General features: G+C 46.6%; 1 protein-coding gene across 3 annotated transcripts in view; it reads right to left on the bottom strand.

The window, feature by feature from the left end:
* Positions 1-17,708, bottom strand: part of KLHDC4 (kelch domain containing 4) — a 29,327-nt gene that overhangs the window by 2,657 nt on the left and 8,962 nt on the right. For all 3 annotated transcript variants that reach the window (XM_075101201.1, XM_075101202.1, XM_075101203.1), the window contains 4 exons: positions 11,325-11,417; positions 10,219-10,378; positions 3,147-3,228; positions 919-1,127 (listed from right to left, as the gene is read on the bottom strand). In XM_075101201.1, coding sequence (XP_074957302.1) covers positions 919-1,127; positions 3,147-3,228; positions 10,219-10,378; positions 11,325-11,417 — 544 coding nt within the window. The remainder of the gene's footprint in view (positions 1-918; positions 1,128-3,146; positions 3,229-10,218; positions 10,379-11,324; positions 11,418-17,708) is intronic.

Raw genomic sequence — 17,708 nt, 5'->3', positions numbered from 1 at the left:
CCTCAAAGTACTGTATGAAAGGGCTGGAAAACAGTCAGCTAGGAAGGCAGAAGCAAACATCTGAGTGCATGTTTGTCTGTTATTATGTGATTGATTTCTCCTTTTTGAGAACAAAGCCAGAAACGGTGGGGCTGGAAAGAAGGAAGTTAAACCAGGTCATTTGCACCTCACTTCCCCCTTAAGAGTAGTTCAAACAAAATCAAAGATCAGAGCTGAGGGCCACGTTTCTGAAGTTCTTATGAGCCAAGGTTAATATTTCATCTCTTCTAGTACCTCATCAACACTTGGGAAGAGAGGGAGGTTTTTTGAGCCCAAAGCAACACAAGGTCTCTTCACAGTAGCTTTTACTGAACTATGTTATGTCAGACTTACACATCTGACCTGGAGCCGCCTCCAGTAAAACACCAGAACCATGTTTTCATGCTGCTTTGTTTCACTTTGCATTACACAACAATAGGGCGCATGCAGCCTGACTCCTGGGAGGGGCGATTGTGTCCTGAACCACTCTTGCTTTGTGCCCAAGCTTCAGGGCTCAGTCTTCCCCTCTCCCCAGCAGGGCCACAGTCTGCTTCACACTGTGGGTGCCAGGCATGGACAGCACAAGGAGCTACATGGCAGGGAAGGAGAGGGGCAGCATAAAGTCAAAGAATTCAGTTGGTCTGAGCAAAAACCTGCTAGAGTTGCACATCCCCAGCTTCATTTCTACAGCCTCTCCCCCTCTTCACCATCAGTGGGTCACAGAGCAAAGCAGCAGCCACACCTGGTGGCTCAGCTTCTGGAGCACCCTGAGTTATTAGAAACAGAGGCTTGCTCCACACTGCCAGAAAGTTGTACGAGGCCAAAAAAGGCCGAAAGGACATGTGTCAGACGATCAAGGAGAATGAACTGAATATATCTGTGCTATTTTTAAAATGAAACCTTGAGCTGTCCAGGAAACCAGCGGTTTTTCCCGATGTCATAGAAATAAATATCATTGAAGAAGTCCCCTTCAATGCTCTCTTCCTCCTCTTCATCATGCACGCCTCCAAACAGAAGGGAGCGGTTATTGGGACCAAGCGCCACGGAGAAGCCAGACCTGGGAGTGGGTTTCACTCCAGATGGGTTGAGCCGACTCCATGCCCACTTGTCTGGTAATGGATAAAAGCAAATATGAGCATCAGCAAAGGAGAATCCTGATCGTTTTTCTATCTTCCAAGGCCTTTCAGTACTCCAGCAAGGAGCTCAACGACCCGTTTTTGGACAGTCTCAGAACTGCACAGTGCACCTTCAACAACAACATTAATCAGAATCGCTTGCGCTTCCACTTCAATCATGCAGCCAATCTGCGCATCACTTTACCCTTAGAAAGCTGTTGTGGCTTCAGCAAAAGCAAATGCAGAGAGCTACCTTCAGGGTATGCTTTCTAGGGTAAGGGGCCTCTTGAAAGGTGTACACACCTTTACAGGAGGGTGGAAGTCAAACCAGGATCAATTATAGCCTTTGAGTACCGAGGAAAGGTAGCTCCGTTACCCCACTGAGCCCACCCTACACCACTTCTCTCCACAGGCCCCTTCTACTACAGTATCTTGTCTGCCAACTTGCACCCCTGCCTTAACCCCAGGAATAAGTACAGCTCATTGTAAGGAGACCCAACCACACTTTACAAAAAAGAGCTCAGCAGCGGGTAAAGGCTTGTGCTTTAAACCCTCCGCTTTTGCTCCAATCCTTTCTACTCCGGATTCAGAGCAAATCCCTAAAATGCAGGCTGGCAGAAGCATACACACTGGCTAGGCACTGCGCTTCTGAAGGAACCACAATTTCAACCAGATAAACTGTAAATAGGACATAATGCAAGCAGGGTCTGGAATCCAGACAATACATGTGACCAACCCTCCTCCCCAAATCCCACTTTAAAATGGTTAGGTTTAAAGAAATCACTCGCAATTTTAACATTTTAGAAATTCAGCTCAAGGAAGATTGTCCCATTCCCTGAGCCAAGGACAAAGGACACTCTCTCCTAAAGACAATGATGGAATTCCTATTTCTGGGGACATTCACAGACAAAACAACCAATCAGCTAAAAACCGCTCTTGATAATACCCCTGCACTAGATAATCTAATGAGACCAATCCCCAGTCTTCTCTCTTAAGAGTCTCTAAGTGTGACACCACTACCAAAGCGAGTTTGTCAACACAGGAATTTCCAGTGTGGAGAATTCTGCAATCCTGAAGGATTTGCTGTTGTGAAATAGAAGAGCAGTGATCAAAATGTCCCAGAGAACAGGAATTTCAAAATGTTGTTTTAATTCCCTCCCACATACAAAGCAAAAAAAATCCCTAAAATATCTTTCTTGTAGTTTTTTCCTGAAGCTGTCTGTGCAGGCCAGAGCTTCTCACATAGTTATGCAAGAAGCCTGGAGACCCTCCACGCCATCTCAGACTATTCCAGGACCAACTGGGAGGTGTCAACATAGGTGATGCTGTGAGCTAGAAGCAATTCTCTAACAAAAAGCATACCCCAACCTTCCTCCAGAGCTCTGCCAGTTTCTCAGCAGCAACAATCCCCCAGTGTGTCACTGTGCCAGAGCTACCATTTACGTTAGCTCTGAAATCAAGTCACCTGGAGCTGAGAACCACAACTCCTTACAGCCTTCGGCTAACCAGAAAGCTTTGCTCAGCAAAACACACAGAGCCTCATCTTTTCAGGCTGTAAAATGGAGTGCGAGAAGGGGACAGAACTGCTGTGCCGCATAGTCTGCTGCAGCAACAAGCGCCCACTTCCCATTTCCCTTTGCAGAGCGCAACAGCGAGGAATTCTGCTTGCATGTGTGATGGACTGTCTTCCTTCTCCAGCACACATAAACAAAGAACATAATTTCTCCAATATCCCCCTGCAACTGCTGTTTCCTTCACCCTAGCTCCTTTCTTTTGAAGCTAGAGTCACAGTACACAAGTGAACTTAGCTACTCCTGGGAAGAAGAAATATTTAAATCAACTCATCTGCTGCGTTTAGCCCCAGAGCAAACACTGGGGCATAGTGCTTTTCATTAAAAGGGAAATTTTGTTCGAGGCTTGGGGGTTTTTTGGTCTGTTATTCACAGGAAGAGAGAGGATTTGCATTCACAGTCCTGCAGCATCACAGCCCTCCTAGCTGCAGCAGTAGCTTACCTTCCTCCCTGCCTGCACCTTCAGTCTTCAGCAGGAACATATCTGTATGCAGGGTGCCTTTGTCAACGTCTTTCTTAATTCTCTGCAGAGAAGAGAAAGACAGGGACGCTCAGTGGAACAGTTTCAGGGGCTCAAAACATAGAAGGTCCAACATCTTCAAGGCTTAGAAAGTCACCCACAGCAGAATGGCGGTATGTGCCATTCTGAACTCACCACCCCACAGATAAGCCCCATCACAGCCCGAACCTGTACATTCTTGTGCTGAAAACGCAAACATGGTGACTGGGGCAAGAAGTCCCAGGGGTGGTCACGCTGTGGCTCTTGGAGCATCAGGCAGCTCACAACCACAGTGTTCAAACCAGGACTGCTTCCTGTGGTAAGCCACAGCCAACTTCTGCCTGTGACACCCAGGCAGGGCTCTCCAGGTTGCACCACAGATCCTGGGACTCGTGGCTGTAAGAGGACTACAGGACGCAGTTTAAGAGCAAGAATTCTGGTAGAGAAGAGAAATAAATTGTGACAAGGGATTAAAACAGATTGTTTTGCGAAAGGAAGGGTGGGCAGCGCTAAGGAAACAGGAGTCCCAAGGTCCTGCCTTCCACTCTGCCACAGACAGTATCAGGTGCTCTCAATCTCAAGGGACTAATTTAACATCTGTGCCTCTGCTTCTCTAGCTGTAAAAGAGAGCAGATACCCACTCCACCAAGGTGGCACACGACAACTTTCCACAGGGCTTGCAAGGCCCTCTGGGATTCTGCCCTTGAATGCTGAGCAGAAGCTCAGAGCGTCTGTGCTGTATCATCTGCAAGGCCCAAGTTTACGTACAAATCTGTGACTAGCACGCAGGCTTTCAGTCCCTGCCACCCCCCACCTCCATCCCACTACAAGAGAAGCAGAGGTGACAGCTCGCTCTCTGCACCACAGCCTGACTGCAGCTGTCATTTTTAGCATTCAGGGCCCCACAGAGCCTTGAGCAACAGTTTTTTTTTCTCCTAGACAGAAACAGAACAGAAGGCCCCACTTCCACCCCTACTAAAGGCAACAGCAAGACAGCAGCAAGAGCAGGATCAAGCCTCAGTTGAGGCAATTAAATGCACCATTTTAAATGCGATTTTCCCTTGCTCCTTTCAGTGTAAGCCCCTGTACTCCAGCGCTCATAGCAACATGCAGCATTTGAAAGCAGCGCTATGCAACACCACTGTAGGAGGTCTTTTAATAATGTCATTATCCACCCATCCTTCATGCAGAGCTCCTACTTCCTTGTAATTCCCTTCCTCCTGGGAGCAATGGCATTGCTATGCTGTGTAAGTGCTTCCAAGATGCGGGCAGTAGATCCCAGCAGAAGCTGGGAGGGATGGGTCCAGTCCTCAGGAAGATGAGCAGGGCTGGGGTGTACCTGAGAGCACAACAGCACAGTGCTCTCCTGCTCTTGCTGCACAACTGTGCCCAGCCCTGGGCCTTGCACTTGACAGGTTTTGTCATTGCAGGGTACGCTGCGCTGTTACTGCATGGCCCGGGATCCCATCCGTAGGAATGGTGTTCAATTTTCAGAAAGGCAGAAGAGGGGAAAGCGTGTTTCAGGCATTGCACAACACCTCTGTAACTTGGAGGATGCTCAGGAGCCCTGGGGGAAGGCTGATAACGAAGTGCTGGAGGTTAAGAGGAGAACTCTGCTCACAGTGCGGCAGAAAGGAAGCTTCAGTTAACTTAAAGACCAGGGTTTGTCTGTAGGGCTGTCTTGGGAAATTTATTAGTTTAGGCTGTGGCTCACGTGTCATCTTGCTCTCCACTTGCACCTAAGCATGCCCATTAGTGAACTGAGAGACACATACTCCTCAGGACAGAAAGTCTACACTGCAGAGATCCTCTTCTGTGCAACCACTTCAATGAAGTCAACAACTTCACTATTCCACCTAGTGTCCTCAAGCAACAGAGCATCAGGCACGCAAGGGACTGGAAGCCTGTAGCAACAAGCATCAGCGGAAGTCCTGTTTTCTGAATAAGAGTTTATACAGTGATTACTCTTTCAGTCCCTGCCAGTTCTCCAGCACATGGAATAGAAACAAGACAAGTTTTTCTATTGATGAGTGGTTCTGAGGTGTAGCTAGAGGAGCTCTGGTATTGGAAACGTGGTCAGAGGGGCTGGGAGCTGCCCACTTTGAACAGACCCTTGAGAGAGAGCTGTCAGGGCAGGAAGGGAACAAAATGCGTGCTAGGAAAGGTGCTGTTAAGTATCGAGTACACCAATTCATAGCCTGACGGCACACGTACTGTGACATCTACAGCAGCAGCACTCAGGTTCAAAGGGCTGTGAGTCACTGTGCCGAGCAAGTGCCATCCTCTGGCAATGTCACACTTCGCTGTCTCTGTCACACAGGTCTTGAGTGGCAGAGGTCGCCACCGAGCTGCAGGCTGCTGACAGCTGAGATACAGCAGCTTTTTTAGTCTGTCCCTTGCCTTAATCAAACACCCTTCCAAGCCTCACCTGAGCAAAGAGCTGTCAAGGGTGGATGGGCAGAGGAGAGGGAGGGAGACAGACAGACAGGCAGGAGCCTTTACACCTTACATGACATGCACCCCAGTCCACTAACAATAACAAAAACGGTGGTTATTTCCTCCCCAGTCCCAGGTAGGCTGCAATTTGTCCTTAAATGCTAGACAGGGCACACATTCTTATGTGCAGGGGACACGCAGGCTAAGGGTACAGGAGCACAGTAAGATGTGCGCTGTCTGCACGAAAGGAGGGGAAATAACAAACACAGAGAGAGCAGTTGGCTTCGCTATCGTACAAGCTGCGTAGAATAACTGCATTATTTTTCTCCTGAAAACCACACGGCTCCCTGTAGTAAACACGCTGCATATGCAACGTGACAAAGCTTCTTGGGCTGAGAAAACCCCAATGAGGTGGAGTGGGAGTTAGTTATTTGTTGTCAAAGAGATGCCTGTTTCCCCCAACTCACACTGGCTCAAAACCAGACACTTCACCAGCAAGCAGTACACTGCCACTGGAGAGATCAACCCCCTCACACCCAGGACAGCCGCCTGCCCTGAGCAAATTGCTCCATCAGTCACAAGAGGCTCCTGTTCCCCCCCACTGTCCTTCTTGCCTTGAAGTTCCATGTGTTTGCTTTCAAGTACAAAACTGATTTGGATATGAACAGCCTACTGTTTGCACATACAGGTAGACTAGCAAGTTACATGAGCTTTACAGGCAGCAGCCAAAAAAAAGACACCCTACCTCCACTGACAGACAGCAAGATGCCTGTTTATTCCCCTCCAAAGAGCAAGGAAACTGAGGCATGGAGAGCTGTTCTTGAGAAGAAGGGGCATCAGCATTCCCAGTGTATAACATGCTAAACATGTCTGATAAAAAGAGATCAACAGTGGCAAAATACATCCAATTAGCAGAATTCCTTAGCAGGCAGAACTACAGAGTCCCACTAGACCTTGCAATTCAGCTTTGCAAAGCTTGCCACTTAAAAAAAATCCCCATACCCCAAAAAACCCCACACGCTAGTCATCTTTGGCATCCAAAAGCCCTGCACACATGTAATGCCAGCCCTCCCATGGCTTGTGGGCTGCTTGCACCTGCAAGGTAGAGCTCTGTTAGCCTCCGACACCTCCTGGCTGCATTTGCCGTGCCAGTCAGGCACAGCGCGCTCACGTTGCCTAGCAATAGAGAGGTCTCATTGCCTTATACAGCCAAAAATGCAGCTTGCTGCACCAAGCCCCATCCCCAGCATGAGAAACGGGCAAAGACATCTTTAAGATCAGCAGGAGAGCAAGGCTGAGCTCCTTGCAGGATTCTGAGGCACATTTTAGGCAGAGCTGACAAGGTCCACAACATCCCCTTCTGTAATGGATCGCAGTAGCTGCCTTTATAATTTCTCGGCTGAAGATGAAACAGGGACACCATTGTGCTAAGAATTGTCCATTTTAAGATATTAGGCACGCTCTTATCAGTTTGTGCACCAACATCTCAAGTTAGTCACACTCAGGGTTGTAAAGCTCCTTTTTCACCATTTGCATCGCGGTTGTTCACCACGTGAACAGCAAAGTCTAGTGGCTGGCACAGGCAAAGGCATGCCTGGGTACCAAGGTTCGTGTCCTGGCTCTCTCTGCAAGCACTGGAGTGCCTTAGACAAGCCACTTGATCTTTCCTGCCTCCGTTTCCCCAGCTATGAAAGAGACTTTCTTATTCAGGTTACATCAAAGGAATTCAGCCACATGGCCTGGGCTGACAGATGTTACTGAAAACTGACCCTCCACGCTCAGTTCTCCATGGAAGTCCAGAAAAATCAAAGCAGGAACCAAAGCCCTCTGCTTCTCCCTTCCCAGCTCACAACGACTGCTGACCAGACTGAGGACGGGCAGATTGATCGTTCAGTCAGGGGAACATCTCTGGCAATAGTGTTGCTCAAGCTTTACAGAGCACCAACAGCCAGCTGGGTACAGGGATGCCTACAGTTCCACCTACAACCATGAACCTCCTGGGCTTACATCTCTTTTTGCCCTCGGTAAAGTGATTTATACCACACCACACAGCTATTTTGGTACAGTAGTTCAAGGCAGATTTACAAGGGCTAAGGGCACGACAGGATATAATGCATCAGAACTGCACATCACAGGAAAGCAGCCTCACCACATCACAACTCTCCTCTAGCAATGGGACAGCCATATCATGCTGATATTAAAACAGAGGAGCTATTATGATTTCTACTCCTCTTGCCTCCAAACCTATTCACACCATACACATGCTTGGTAGCAGCTCTGGCCTCAGGAGGCCTCCACGCAAACCTGCACCTTTTTTTACAGGACACATGCAACTTAGTACTGCCTCTTATTAGAAGAGAAGTCTCTACATGACTTGGTGAATGGTGCTTTGCTTGGACACCTGCCTGGTTTCATATGCAAAAATGTCTTCATGTGCCCAGAACCATCTTCATAGCACTCCTGGATGTAGCATCTGCCTCTCTAATTGGAGACAAGGAGTAGGTCTTCTCCTGCTCCTGTCCAGCTCCAATTAAGTATTGTTTCCTCCACCTTCTACCTCTTATTTCTCCCAAAAGTACCCTGGCCAACGACTTGGGGAGAAGTACACAAGCCAAACACACTTCCTTCAATTCAAAGCAAACCCAGAGAGGCTCAGCTCCACAATCAGCTATAAGATACAATGAGAGTTAAATAGCCACACGTTAACGAAGCTGTGCTTCTCCTGGAGCAGCTAAATCTTGCTGAATTAAATTTTCAGGACCGTGGTAAAGGTTTGTTGCCTTTGCATCTCAGGAAAGCTGCAGAGAGAGACAATTCTGTCCAGTACTTTGGTCCGTTTGTAGCTCGGCTGCACCACCCCTGCCTGAAAGTTCACTGTGTTACAGAATACACAAGCAAAGTCCCTGTTCGGAATGGCACATCAGAGAGAAGCAGACTTAGCTCTCTGTGTTACAAAGGAAGTAGATTCATAACAGGAGTGGTGGTTTTAATCTACAAGGTGTTTTCTAAGCTGGAGAGGAACTGCACCCACCTCTTATCCTTGCTCAGTGTCCTGCATAAAGGCTGAGGGCAGCTTTGTGTTCCCCCATCCCTTCTACTTCATTTTTAGTAGCTCAAAACAACCCAGAGCAGTGTGACAGAGCCCACTCTCATAAAGTGGAATAAAATCAACCGCAAACATGCGTCAACTTTTATATTTCCATGGGGCTCAGTGGGCACTTGAACCCCAGCTGCTTTCAGTAGCCATGAGAGATCCACATCTAGCGTAGCATGCAGGCTCATGCTTCCTTCCCACCCTCAAGAATGAGGAAACAGGACAGAGAAAGGAAGAGGACAAAGCCCTTTTGGGTAGAAAATGCCTCTGTATTGTTACTGCTATTTAATCAAATGCACATCTGATGAGATAGAGCCCTAAGCACAGGCCGTGAGGAGGCACAAATGCTTCTAAATATATGGACAGACTATCTTCACTCCCCTTTCCCTGTTTTTCTTCTTTGTTCATTTATTCACATCAGAAGAACAACGCGTCCTCCTCCCCCAGCGACGCACTGCTGGAAGCAATGCCTTTCCACTGAGACAGTAGCAGCAGGATCCGGGTCTTCTGTCTGCATTTGCAACTTTAAAAGCTTTTGCAGGAGTCTTTTGCTCAATGAAATATTTACTTCCTCCCACCCAGCATGGAGACAGGGATACTTGGTCAATGAGGACATACGGTTGAAAGGGCTATCCAGTATAAATTACCATGATTAACAAAGCAAGAAGCAGAGCAGAGGAAGCCTGGTGCTCATCAAAAGCCTTCTTTGGTTTATTAAGTTTGCTAACTTGTGCCGCTCCCTTAACCCTTTCACCGATTCAGGAAAATATGAGTCTCCTGGCAACTGCTGCTTTTAACCTAGATGTGCTGGAATATACACGTGTACTACCTGAGAATGCTTTAAGTTGGAGTAACCACCACTGTTGCCAAAATTGCCATTTCTCCCAGTTATTTATTCCTACCACCGTGATATCACCTCCTTATATTGGATTAGATTAGCAGGGAAAATAGAAAATTCATCTTGATCAAGATAAGCTCCTTGATCAGCACACAATTGCATGAGGAAAGGCGCAATTAGAAGACAAGATGCCTCTTTTGGTAGCAGTACTGATTCACAGCAGCCTGAACCATCCTGCATATGGACAATCCAAGGGCACAACTGCACATTTGCTCCAAGCTGGCATAACCACAGGCTAACACACTCCCTCGTTACCAGTGGGTTTTGGCCATCTGGCAGCTGCCTGACACGCGGAAACTTCATCAGTCAGAGCAGCGGGCAGTTGTGTGACGAGATCACCAAATCTCACGCTGGAGACAAGGCTTGCAAAGCTGAGCAGAAGGAAGCTCTAAGCCCATTGCCCTCTCCCAGCAGTCAAAACACAGCCAACACATGTTAAGACCATCATATTTAGGCGACTTCACCTCATTTAGGCGACTTCAGTTCGTCGTATTTTAGTTTTCACTTTAGCCCCTTAGGTTTTCCATCAGCTATTCTGTTTAGCATCCAGGAAATACTGCATTGGCTTACCACAAAGTCCCTCCTACCTGTTTGGAGTAGCCTCCATAGATGATTATGCTGCCCTCAGGAGTGGTAGCCATTTGACACCCAGATCTTGGAGCAGGCCCATTCCCCGATGGGGTCAGCTTGCTCCAGGTGAAGGAGTCCAGGTTGAAGGCATACACATCATTGTAATAGATGTAATCTCTAGGGAGAGCAAATTGGCACACACAGATTTTTACAGTGGTCACCGTTTAGGACATGATAAAAAAAAAAAAAAACACTTCAGGAACAGCACCAGGAACCCCTGAAGAGGTGCAACACCTTATTCAACTCCTTGCATTTATGGCTTTTCTCCTTCCATAGCCATAGCAATGTACAGAAACTATGTTCGGGTGAAGGTTACCATTTCAGGGCAACAATTTGCATTTGACAAAGCTCCTTTAAGCAAGGCCTCTCTGGGTTCTTGTTTGCTTATGTCGTTCCTTACTACAACAGAGGTTTCACCAACTTTTCCCTGTTAACATGGTCCAAGGTAACTTAAACCAGAACACACAAGACCAAAACAGGTTAGAGCTCTGTCTGTCTAGGGGGGTGGGAAAGATATACATATGCCCTGTTCTCCTTCTACTAGCCAGCTCACATATTGCTAGGGGAAAATGCTCCGCACAGGTTAAACTCCCAAGGATGCAGCCAAATCTAGGGTGGGCTCTGCAACTTGCGCTGTGCTCTGAGGAGCTGCGGTTCTGCTGCTTGCTGTCTCTGAGACAATACGTAGCTCAGCTCTCTTCACAGTCCCCATGACAGCATAGCTGTGACCTCACGTAGTAGGTGAGAGCCTACTGGAGAAGATGTTTCTAGGAAGACAAGGCTCTCTGACAACATTCAGAGGCCAAAAGTGATGCGTTGAGCTTTAGCTACAAGGATGAGTAGCTACTTCAGTGGGTAGCTAAGTGGTACAATGGTTTCCCAAACACCTGAAGACTTTAAATCAAGATGACTTCTCTTTCTAACATAAAAGTCTAGATCAGCAACAGTACTGCTGAGGATAATCTCTCCATTAAAGCCCAGCTTTCTGTAACTGGTGAAATTCTGATTTATTTTTTTTTTCCACAGAGGATTCAGTATCACCAGCCATCCTGCAGTAACCCACCTCGCGCTCTCATGGAAACCTCCAAAGACGATCAGCTGTCTTTTGCTAGCAACCATACGATGTCCACTTCGTCCAGAGGGACCTCCTGATGCCCTGAAATGCAAAGAAATTCCACTTATCAGCAAAGTTCCCTTTCCTGTTAGTGTATCAATCAATTTTTATTGACATCATTGGCAGCGGGGCTGGCTGAGTTCAGATTCTCTTCTCCTGGAATGGGAAACCATGGGGAACTTTGTTGCCTTAATACATATGTATGTTTTTCTCCAGAACAGTGTGCGTGTGCTCTTCCTGTGACTCTCGGTATTCGCAACACAGGCATTCTGCAGTAACAATTTTATTCCTAGTGATAAGCCAGCTAGTCTCTAACAGCACCCAAAGTCTTTAAGTCTTTTCTGCTATGACTCAGGAGCTAATCCTTCAGGAGGGTTTAATGAATAGCAGTTAACTCCTGCAAGTGCAAGAAGGCACTTCAGACAGAGATGTTTTCTCCAAGCGCCAAGTGAGAGCCAGGGACTGGCTCCGACATCCACTTTCCCTCAACGTCTTCGGAAATCACGTACCTGTACTGTCTTCACTCATCTATCCACAGTTAGGATACAACATCAAACCAGTGAGAAGACTTTGTAAATTACTTACATTTCCTCAAGAATAAAGGCATTGCAGCAAAACAGGTCACTGTTATTATCTTACGCATTAAAAAGCAGCTACGCCTCCCTGTTCTGCTCTTTGAAGTCCTCCTGACCTTTCAGTTAAATGCGCCACTTCCATTTCCAGAAACAAGCAACAACGCCCCATCTGTCACATCCAAACAGTTCAGGCAAAGCCATGCAGCTGGCAATGACATTCCTGAGAGGCAACAAAGATGTGTACCCTTCATGTTCACCTACAGACTGAGCATCATATCAGAGAACAAAAACAACTTCAAGAACTCTCAAAACAAAGGCAACTTTAGGCCAAACTGCAGAGGAAACAGGGTTTTGCTTTGTGTGTTCTCTGTCCCCATGGATTAATCTATCCCATTTTCATTCTCGCTGAGGAGTCTCCCAAAGTGCACAGAATTAGCACCATTGAACTCAGCAAGACTCCTCAAATAGGTAGTGTTAACACGGATTAAGTGGTTGCAGAATCACTGCCTAAATGAGAAGCCTGCTCACCGTTGAAAACAACAGCAAAACCTAAACCGACAACCCCACTGCTATGCTTTAACTGGCAGCAGGTAGCTGTGAAGAGTGGTGATAGATTTCTGTGGAGAGAAAAAAATGAGGGCCCTTATTCACCATCAGAAATGACAATCTCACACCAGTCATAATGAAAAACTCCATGCAGAACAGCAGTGTTTAGGTAAGACTGAATTAATATTGATTGCTTGGAGTTCTTATTCTAAAAGAGAGTAGGGTTTTCTAGGCATTTACTAGATTTTTAAGTATCATCCTGCAGAACAGCACCCCTAGTATTAATTTCATCGAGATCTGAAACCATTTTTTTCTCTTCTGTAACAAAGCTCCCACGTTATTATTCCAAAGGATGGTATCTTTTAAAAATCTTTTTTTTTTTTTAAAGGAAAGAAGGAATTAGAAATCACCATTGACAACAAAATCCTGTTCTCAGAGAATATCTTCTGCCTCGTTTCTCAAAAAGGTTTCCTCCAAGTCAAAAATCAATTCTGAACAATAGAAAGTTTATTTATTGATGCGTCTGTTTTAATAAACAAGTTCTCAAGTGTACAATTAACTCAAAGTCACGAACAAAAACATCCAGCCTGGGGCCTGAGCTGAATTCAGAGAAGTCTCACTAGCACCAGCACCACTTGCTCTCAATCACAAGGCTGTTCTCCCCTTTCTTTAGACTAGATATACCAGCTACACGAACATGGTTCCAGGGGGCCTCACCCTGCACAGTATTGTATCTTCTCTTATGTACTGTATTACCTGCCTTGTATTATCTCTTGGCCTTAGCTTTACACATTGCAGGAATGGACTATACAGGAAAGTTTATAGCCTTTGATGTAAGGACACGCCCTCTTGCAACAACTGCTCTTGGAAAGTAGTTTTACACAGAGATACTCATACAGCCAAGGCCCTTTGTCCCCAGTCTCCAAACGCAACACTGGAAAAGCCAAACGGCACAGCCAAGCAGGACTGGCAGTAATGCATAAGCGCGCTGCTGCGGCAGAAGGCACCTGCTGCAAGCTCGAAGACTTGTTTCCCAAGTGCAAACTGTCTCCTTTTACCTGTATCATTGCTCATGGTCCAAAACAAGCATTTTGGAAATGGTTTCACAGACTTTATGATTAATACTCTACTTCATGGGGTTGACACCAGAAAGCAGACATGTGGGAGGGAGCTGTAAATTCTCCAGACTTTTTTTAAAAATAGATTAAAATGTAAGTCTGGATAAGGACTGGCTCTACACATGTACAGCATGAGTCTGATCAGAACTGCTCCATAAGGGATTTGGTTTTTCTTCGGGAGTTACTCTGGGACTTATAGTAACATAACAGACCTGAATTCAGCCCCCAGATTCAAGAATTAAAGATTTACGTGTCACAAGAACTACACACTGCATAAGTGAGTTACCTTTTCATTTAGTCCTTCATACAGAGGACGCTCAGATGAATTTCAGAACCTTTCCGTAATAATGAAAATGATGATGGATAGAACAACCCATCAAAGGGGCATTTCAGGACAAAGCACTTTTATCCTCTGGTACTCGAGGCAGCTGAAGCCCAGGACTTCAGCGTTCAGTTTTACATCTCACTTGTGAATGCAAACAGGCGTTCTGTTCAATGGCACACACGGACAGCACACCGGTGTGTTCGCATACTCAGTTAGGAAGTATGCAAGTGAACACGCAATTGGCACAAGGCGCAAAATCCTCAAATCGAATCCCTTGCAAAGACAATCAACAGTTATAGATTTGGTTCCTGATCTACCAAAGAACAAGCTCCCAAGGCTCACTTCTGGGCTGACAGAGGAAGTCTGCTCAATGGTACACTAAAATACCCTTCTTTTCTTTAAGCTCTTCTACCTTGTGTTGCAGGACCTGATCTTTCCGGTGACAGATAGCACGTGAGCAAGGAGAGCCATCAATCAGAAACAAACCTATGCTGAAAGGCATCCTGCACTGCAGTGACTGCTCCAGTTGTCTCTGTAAACAGCGTTCAACATACACTTGTGAAACGCTATCCTGAAATATTTATAGCACCACATCTCACAAAACTGTTCTGGGAAGTATCGTTAACGTTCCACCATTAAAGGGAAGGGAGCCATACAGGCTGAAAAGCAAGACAAAGAACTACACAGAAGCGGGATCTACCAGTTCCCAGGCACAACCCTGAAGCGTGATGCTCCCTGTCTCTCTTTGAGGTAGTGCGCTGGGCCACACAGAGCTGTATAAGGCAGTTCTTTCTAGGAAGGAATGAGGCAATTAAGTTAAATTTCTGCTTAGCTCTAAGGCAGAGCAACAAACAGATTGTGCTCTGAGGCAACCTTGTGCATCACATACGTGATATGGTGGTTCCAACAAGTCAAAGTCAGTTTTTGGCAAGTCTTCTAATGGGCTGGGATTTGTTGTGTTTGGACCATCTTTGTGCATGCAAAATGCAAGTAAATATAGCTATATATTGCTAAACACAGCAATTTTTAACTCTGTCAAGCCGACTGGCACCACTGTGCTCTGTGCTGGGAGATAATGGAGATCTACTTCCCCAGCAGCCTTCACAGGCACAGCACAGGGGTGTGTTATTCACAGGGATGAGTTATTCAAGGTTTTCTCTTCAGAAGTGTTTTACAGCACCAAGATAGTCTGTGGCATGAACCATAGGCAAGGAAGGACAACGTAATTGTCTGAAGTCTAAGCTGTGGGGCTGGAATAACTAGATGTCGTAGAACTGCAAGTTCAGATCACAGCAGGGTCATCTTAACTCTCCAATCCACGCAAACCAACACTTTCAAACCCACCTGAATTGGGGCACAAGTGATTCTTCCCATGTCAAACAAACAGAAACTTTGTCTCTCTTGTCCAGATGTTTCTTAATGAATAACTGTGTTACTCTATTACTTAGACTAAAAATTACATCTTCCAAACCCAACTCAATGCTAGTCTGTACCCCAAATGTCCATCACCAGGCATTTACTCAGATAACACTGCTACCACATTGGACACGTAGAATTACTGCTTGGCCTGCTTTGTGAAGGCTTGTTGTACCAAGGCTGGTGCCCCACCTTGACCCAAAAAAGCCTGCACAATCTGCCCCCTCCATTTAGTCTTCCCAAACATAGATGTTCACTCTCCCAATACCACTAGGCCTCAAGCTGACCCCTACTCTCACCAGTCATCCCAGCTGGTTAATGGCAACCCAAAATAAGCAAGTGCTTGACTTCAGACAGACATGAGAAACCTATGTGGAAAAATGACAGCATCGATGGGGTTCCCTGGCAAGAGAATGCTGAAGGAAGTGAAATGCAGCACGTGTTATGATCATAGTTTTAGAAGAAGTAGGGGGAAAAAATCCCTCGTACAACTCAAAAATCATCTCTGCCCTTTCCTCTTCCCCTTTCCAAGCAGACTGTAATCAAGATGCCATATGGAAAAGCAAAGAGGCTGCAGAAACTTGATTTTCACACTCAGTCAGGTTAGCATTAAAACAAAGACATCCCCTCCCAGCCTCCTCCTCCAGATGCCTCATTAATGCAGCTCTTGGAGCTCTGCCCAAGGACGGGGAGGAGATGCAGTTTGTTTTATTCGAACACTGGGACCAGGGCACAGGCGTTTTCAAAGTTCCAGCAAGGCTGAAAGACAGACGTCCACCCAAACACATCAGGAAGCTCAAATGGAGTAGATCCTGCAAAAGGGAGAGAGAAAAGATCATCTCTCCAGGGCACTTCCGCCCATATAATTTATGATGTTCACTTCGAAAATGTATATCCTTTTAACTACTAAGACACAATGAAGTATCAGTGTCTCCATATGCACTGTGGCATGGCAGCCAAGTGCATGGCAGACAACCAACACCTGGGGATGGAGGGTAGTTCCGGGCAGCCCTAGGTAGGACTAGGAACTCACCTTGCCAAACTGGCTCTCTCCTCACTAACTCGAACGACCCATCACAACAAAATCTCCTGCCACGGTTTTAGTCCTGGAGGCCTGGGACTGCTGGGGGCATCCTACAACTCGCAGCGCATGCAAACTTCATGCTCAGCTCGAGGGAGGGAACAGGTGCTTTTGCAGTATAAGTTAGAGTCAACATCCCCAAGGCTGCTCTCTTCCACAGGATAAGATGTAGGACGAGTAGAGCCTCATAACCACCTTGTTCCCTCTTCCCAGGCAGGTCAGGTACTGCAGCGTTTGTTCTGGGAGCGGAAAACCCTAAATCAGCTCTACAGCAGTGCATCTGCAAACCCATGAGAGAACAATCTGCACCATCAGTGGCAGAGCTAACGAAGCCTCATCTGGATTCTCGGATGGCTCACAAAAAATAATCTCCCGCCCTCGCTCTCCCTGCACCTGGGTATTAATACGGCTCTCCGGTGAGGGTTTTTTCAACCAAGAGTTTGGCTCAAATGTCAACCTTTTCTCTCAGCAGGGGCTCTATCGCGAGCATCACTTCCTCCCCCCAACCTGCTTACATGAAACCAGTAGGGATGTAACACATTTGAGCTCATCCCCTTTATTTGGCTGAGACTGAGCAAGGGATTCAGAAGTTATTTTGGGGGAGCTGGGAGGGGTACAGTCACAGTCATTACGTCAGCTTCTGCCTAACAACAATAGGCAGATCAGCCCGTACAGTGACAGATCTTTTTCATCCTTGCACCTCTTAAAGAGCCCTCCATCATTTTGGAGGGTTTCTCTCACCCCCACTTCTGAAACAAGCAGGGCTGACTAGAGTTAATCTGGCTTCCTGTAACATGACAAATTACAGCTGTTATTAGATTAACACTGCCAGGTCTGAAGCCAAGAACCACACTGATGAACAGGAAACAGCCACTTATGAATTGAACAGCTTTCCCTCAGTCTCCCAGAGCTACTCAAAAGGACGATCCCTGGAGTCTCACAAAGCAGTCGACTCCTGGGATCCCGTGCTGTGAAGCATCCTTCTAACACAGCCTGTTCTGGACTCCTTGGATTCTTACACTTTGGCTGTACCTTCCCCTGTACCTTCCACGTCAGAGTGCCTTCAGTGCTACATTAACATGAGCAAAATTAAACCTCTAAATTTCCCCCTTTTCAGGCAATATTGATGCTCCCATTTTGCAGGGAGGGGGGAAAAAGGCAGACACGCGCAATGACGCACTGTGTGGCCTCAGGCATGTGCCAAGGTAGAGCCAGGGTGTCCATCTCTGCACAGCTCAGTCCTAAACCACCCTCTCAACTACTGTCCAAGAG

This window comes from Phalacrocorax aristotelis, chromosome 8 (genome assembly GCF_949628215.1).
Source record: "Phalacrocorax aristotelis chromosome 8, bGulAri2.1, whole genome shotgun sequence".
NCBI classification, from domain to species: domain Eukaryota; kingdom Metazoa; phylum Chordata; class Aves; order Suliformes; family Phalacrocoracidae; genus Phalacrocorax; species Phalacrocorax aristotelis.
Note: the sequence above shows the minus strand (reverse complement) of the source record. Positions and strands in the feature narration are given on the sequence as shown.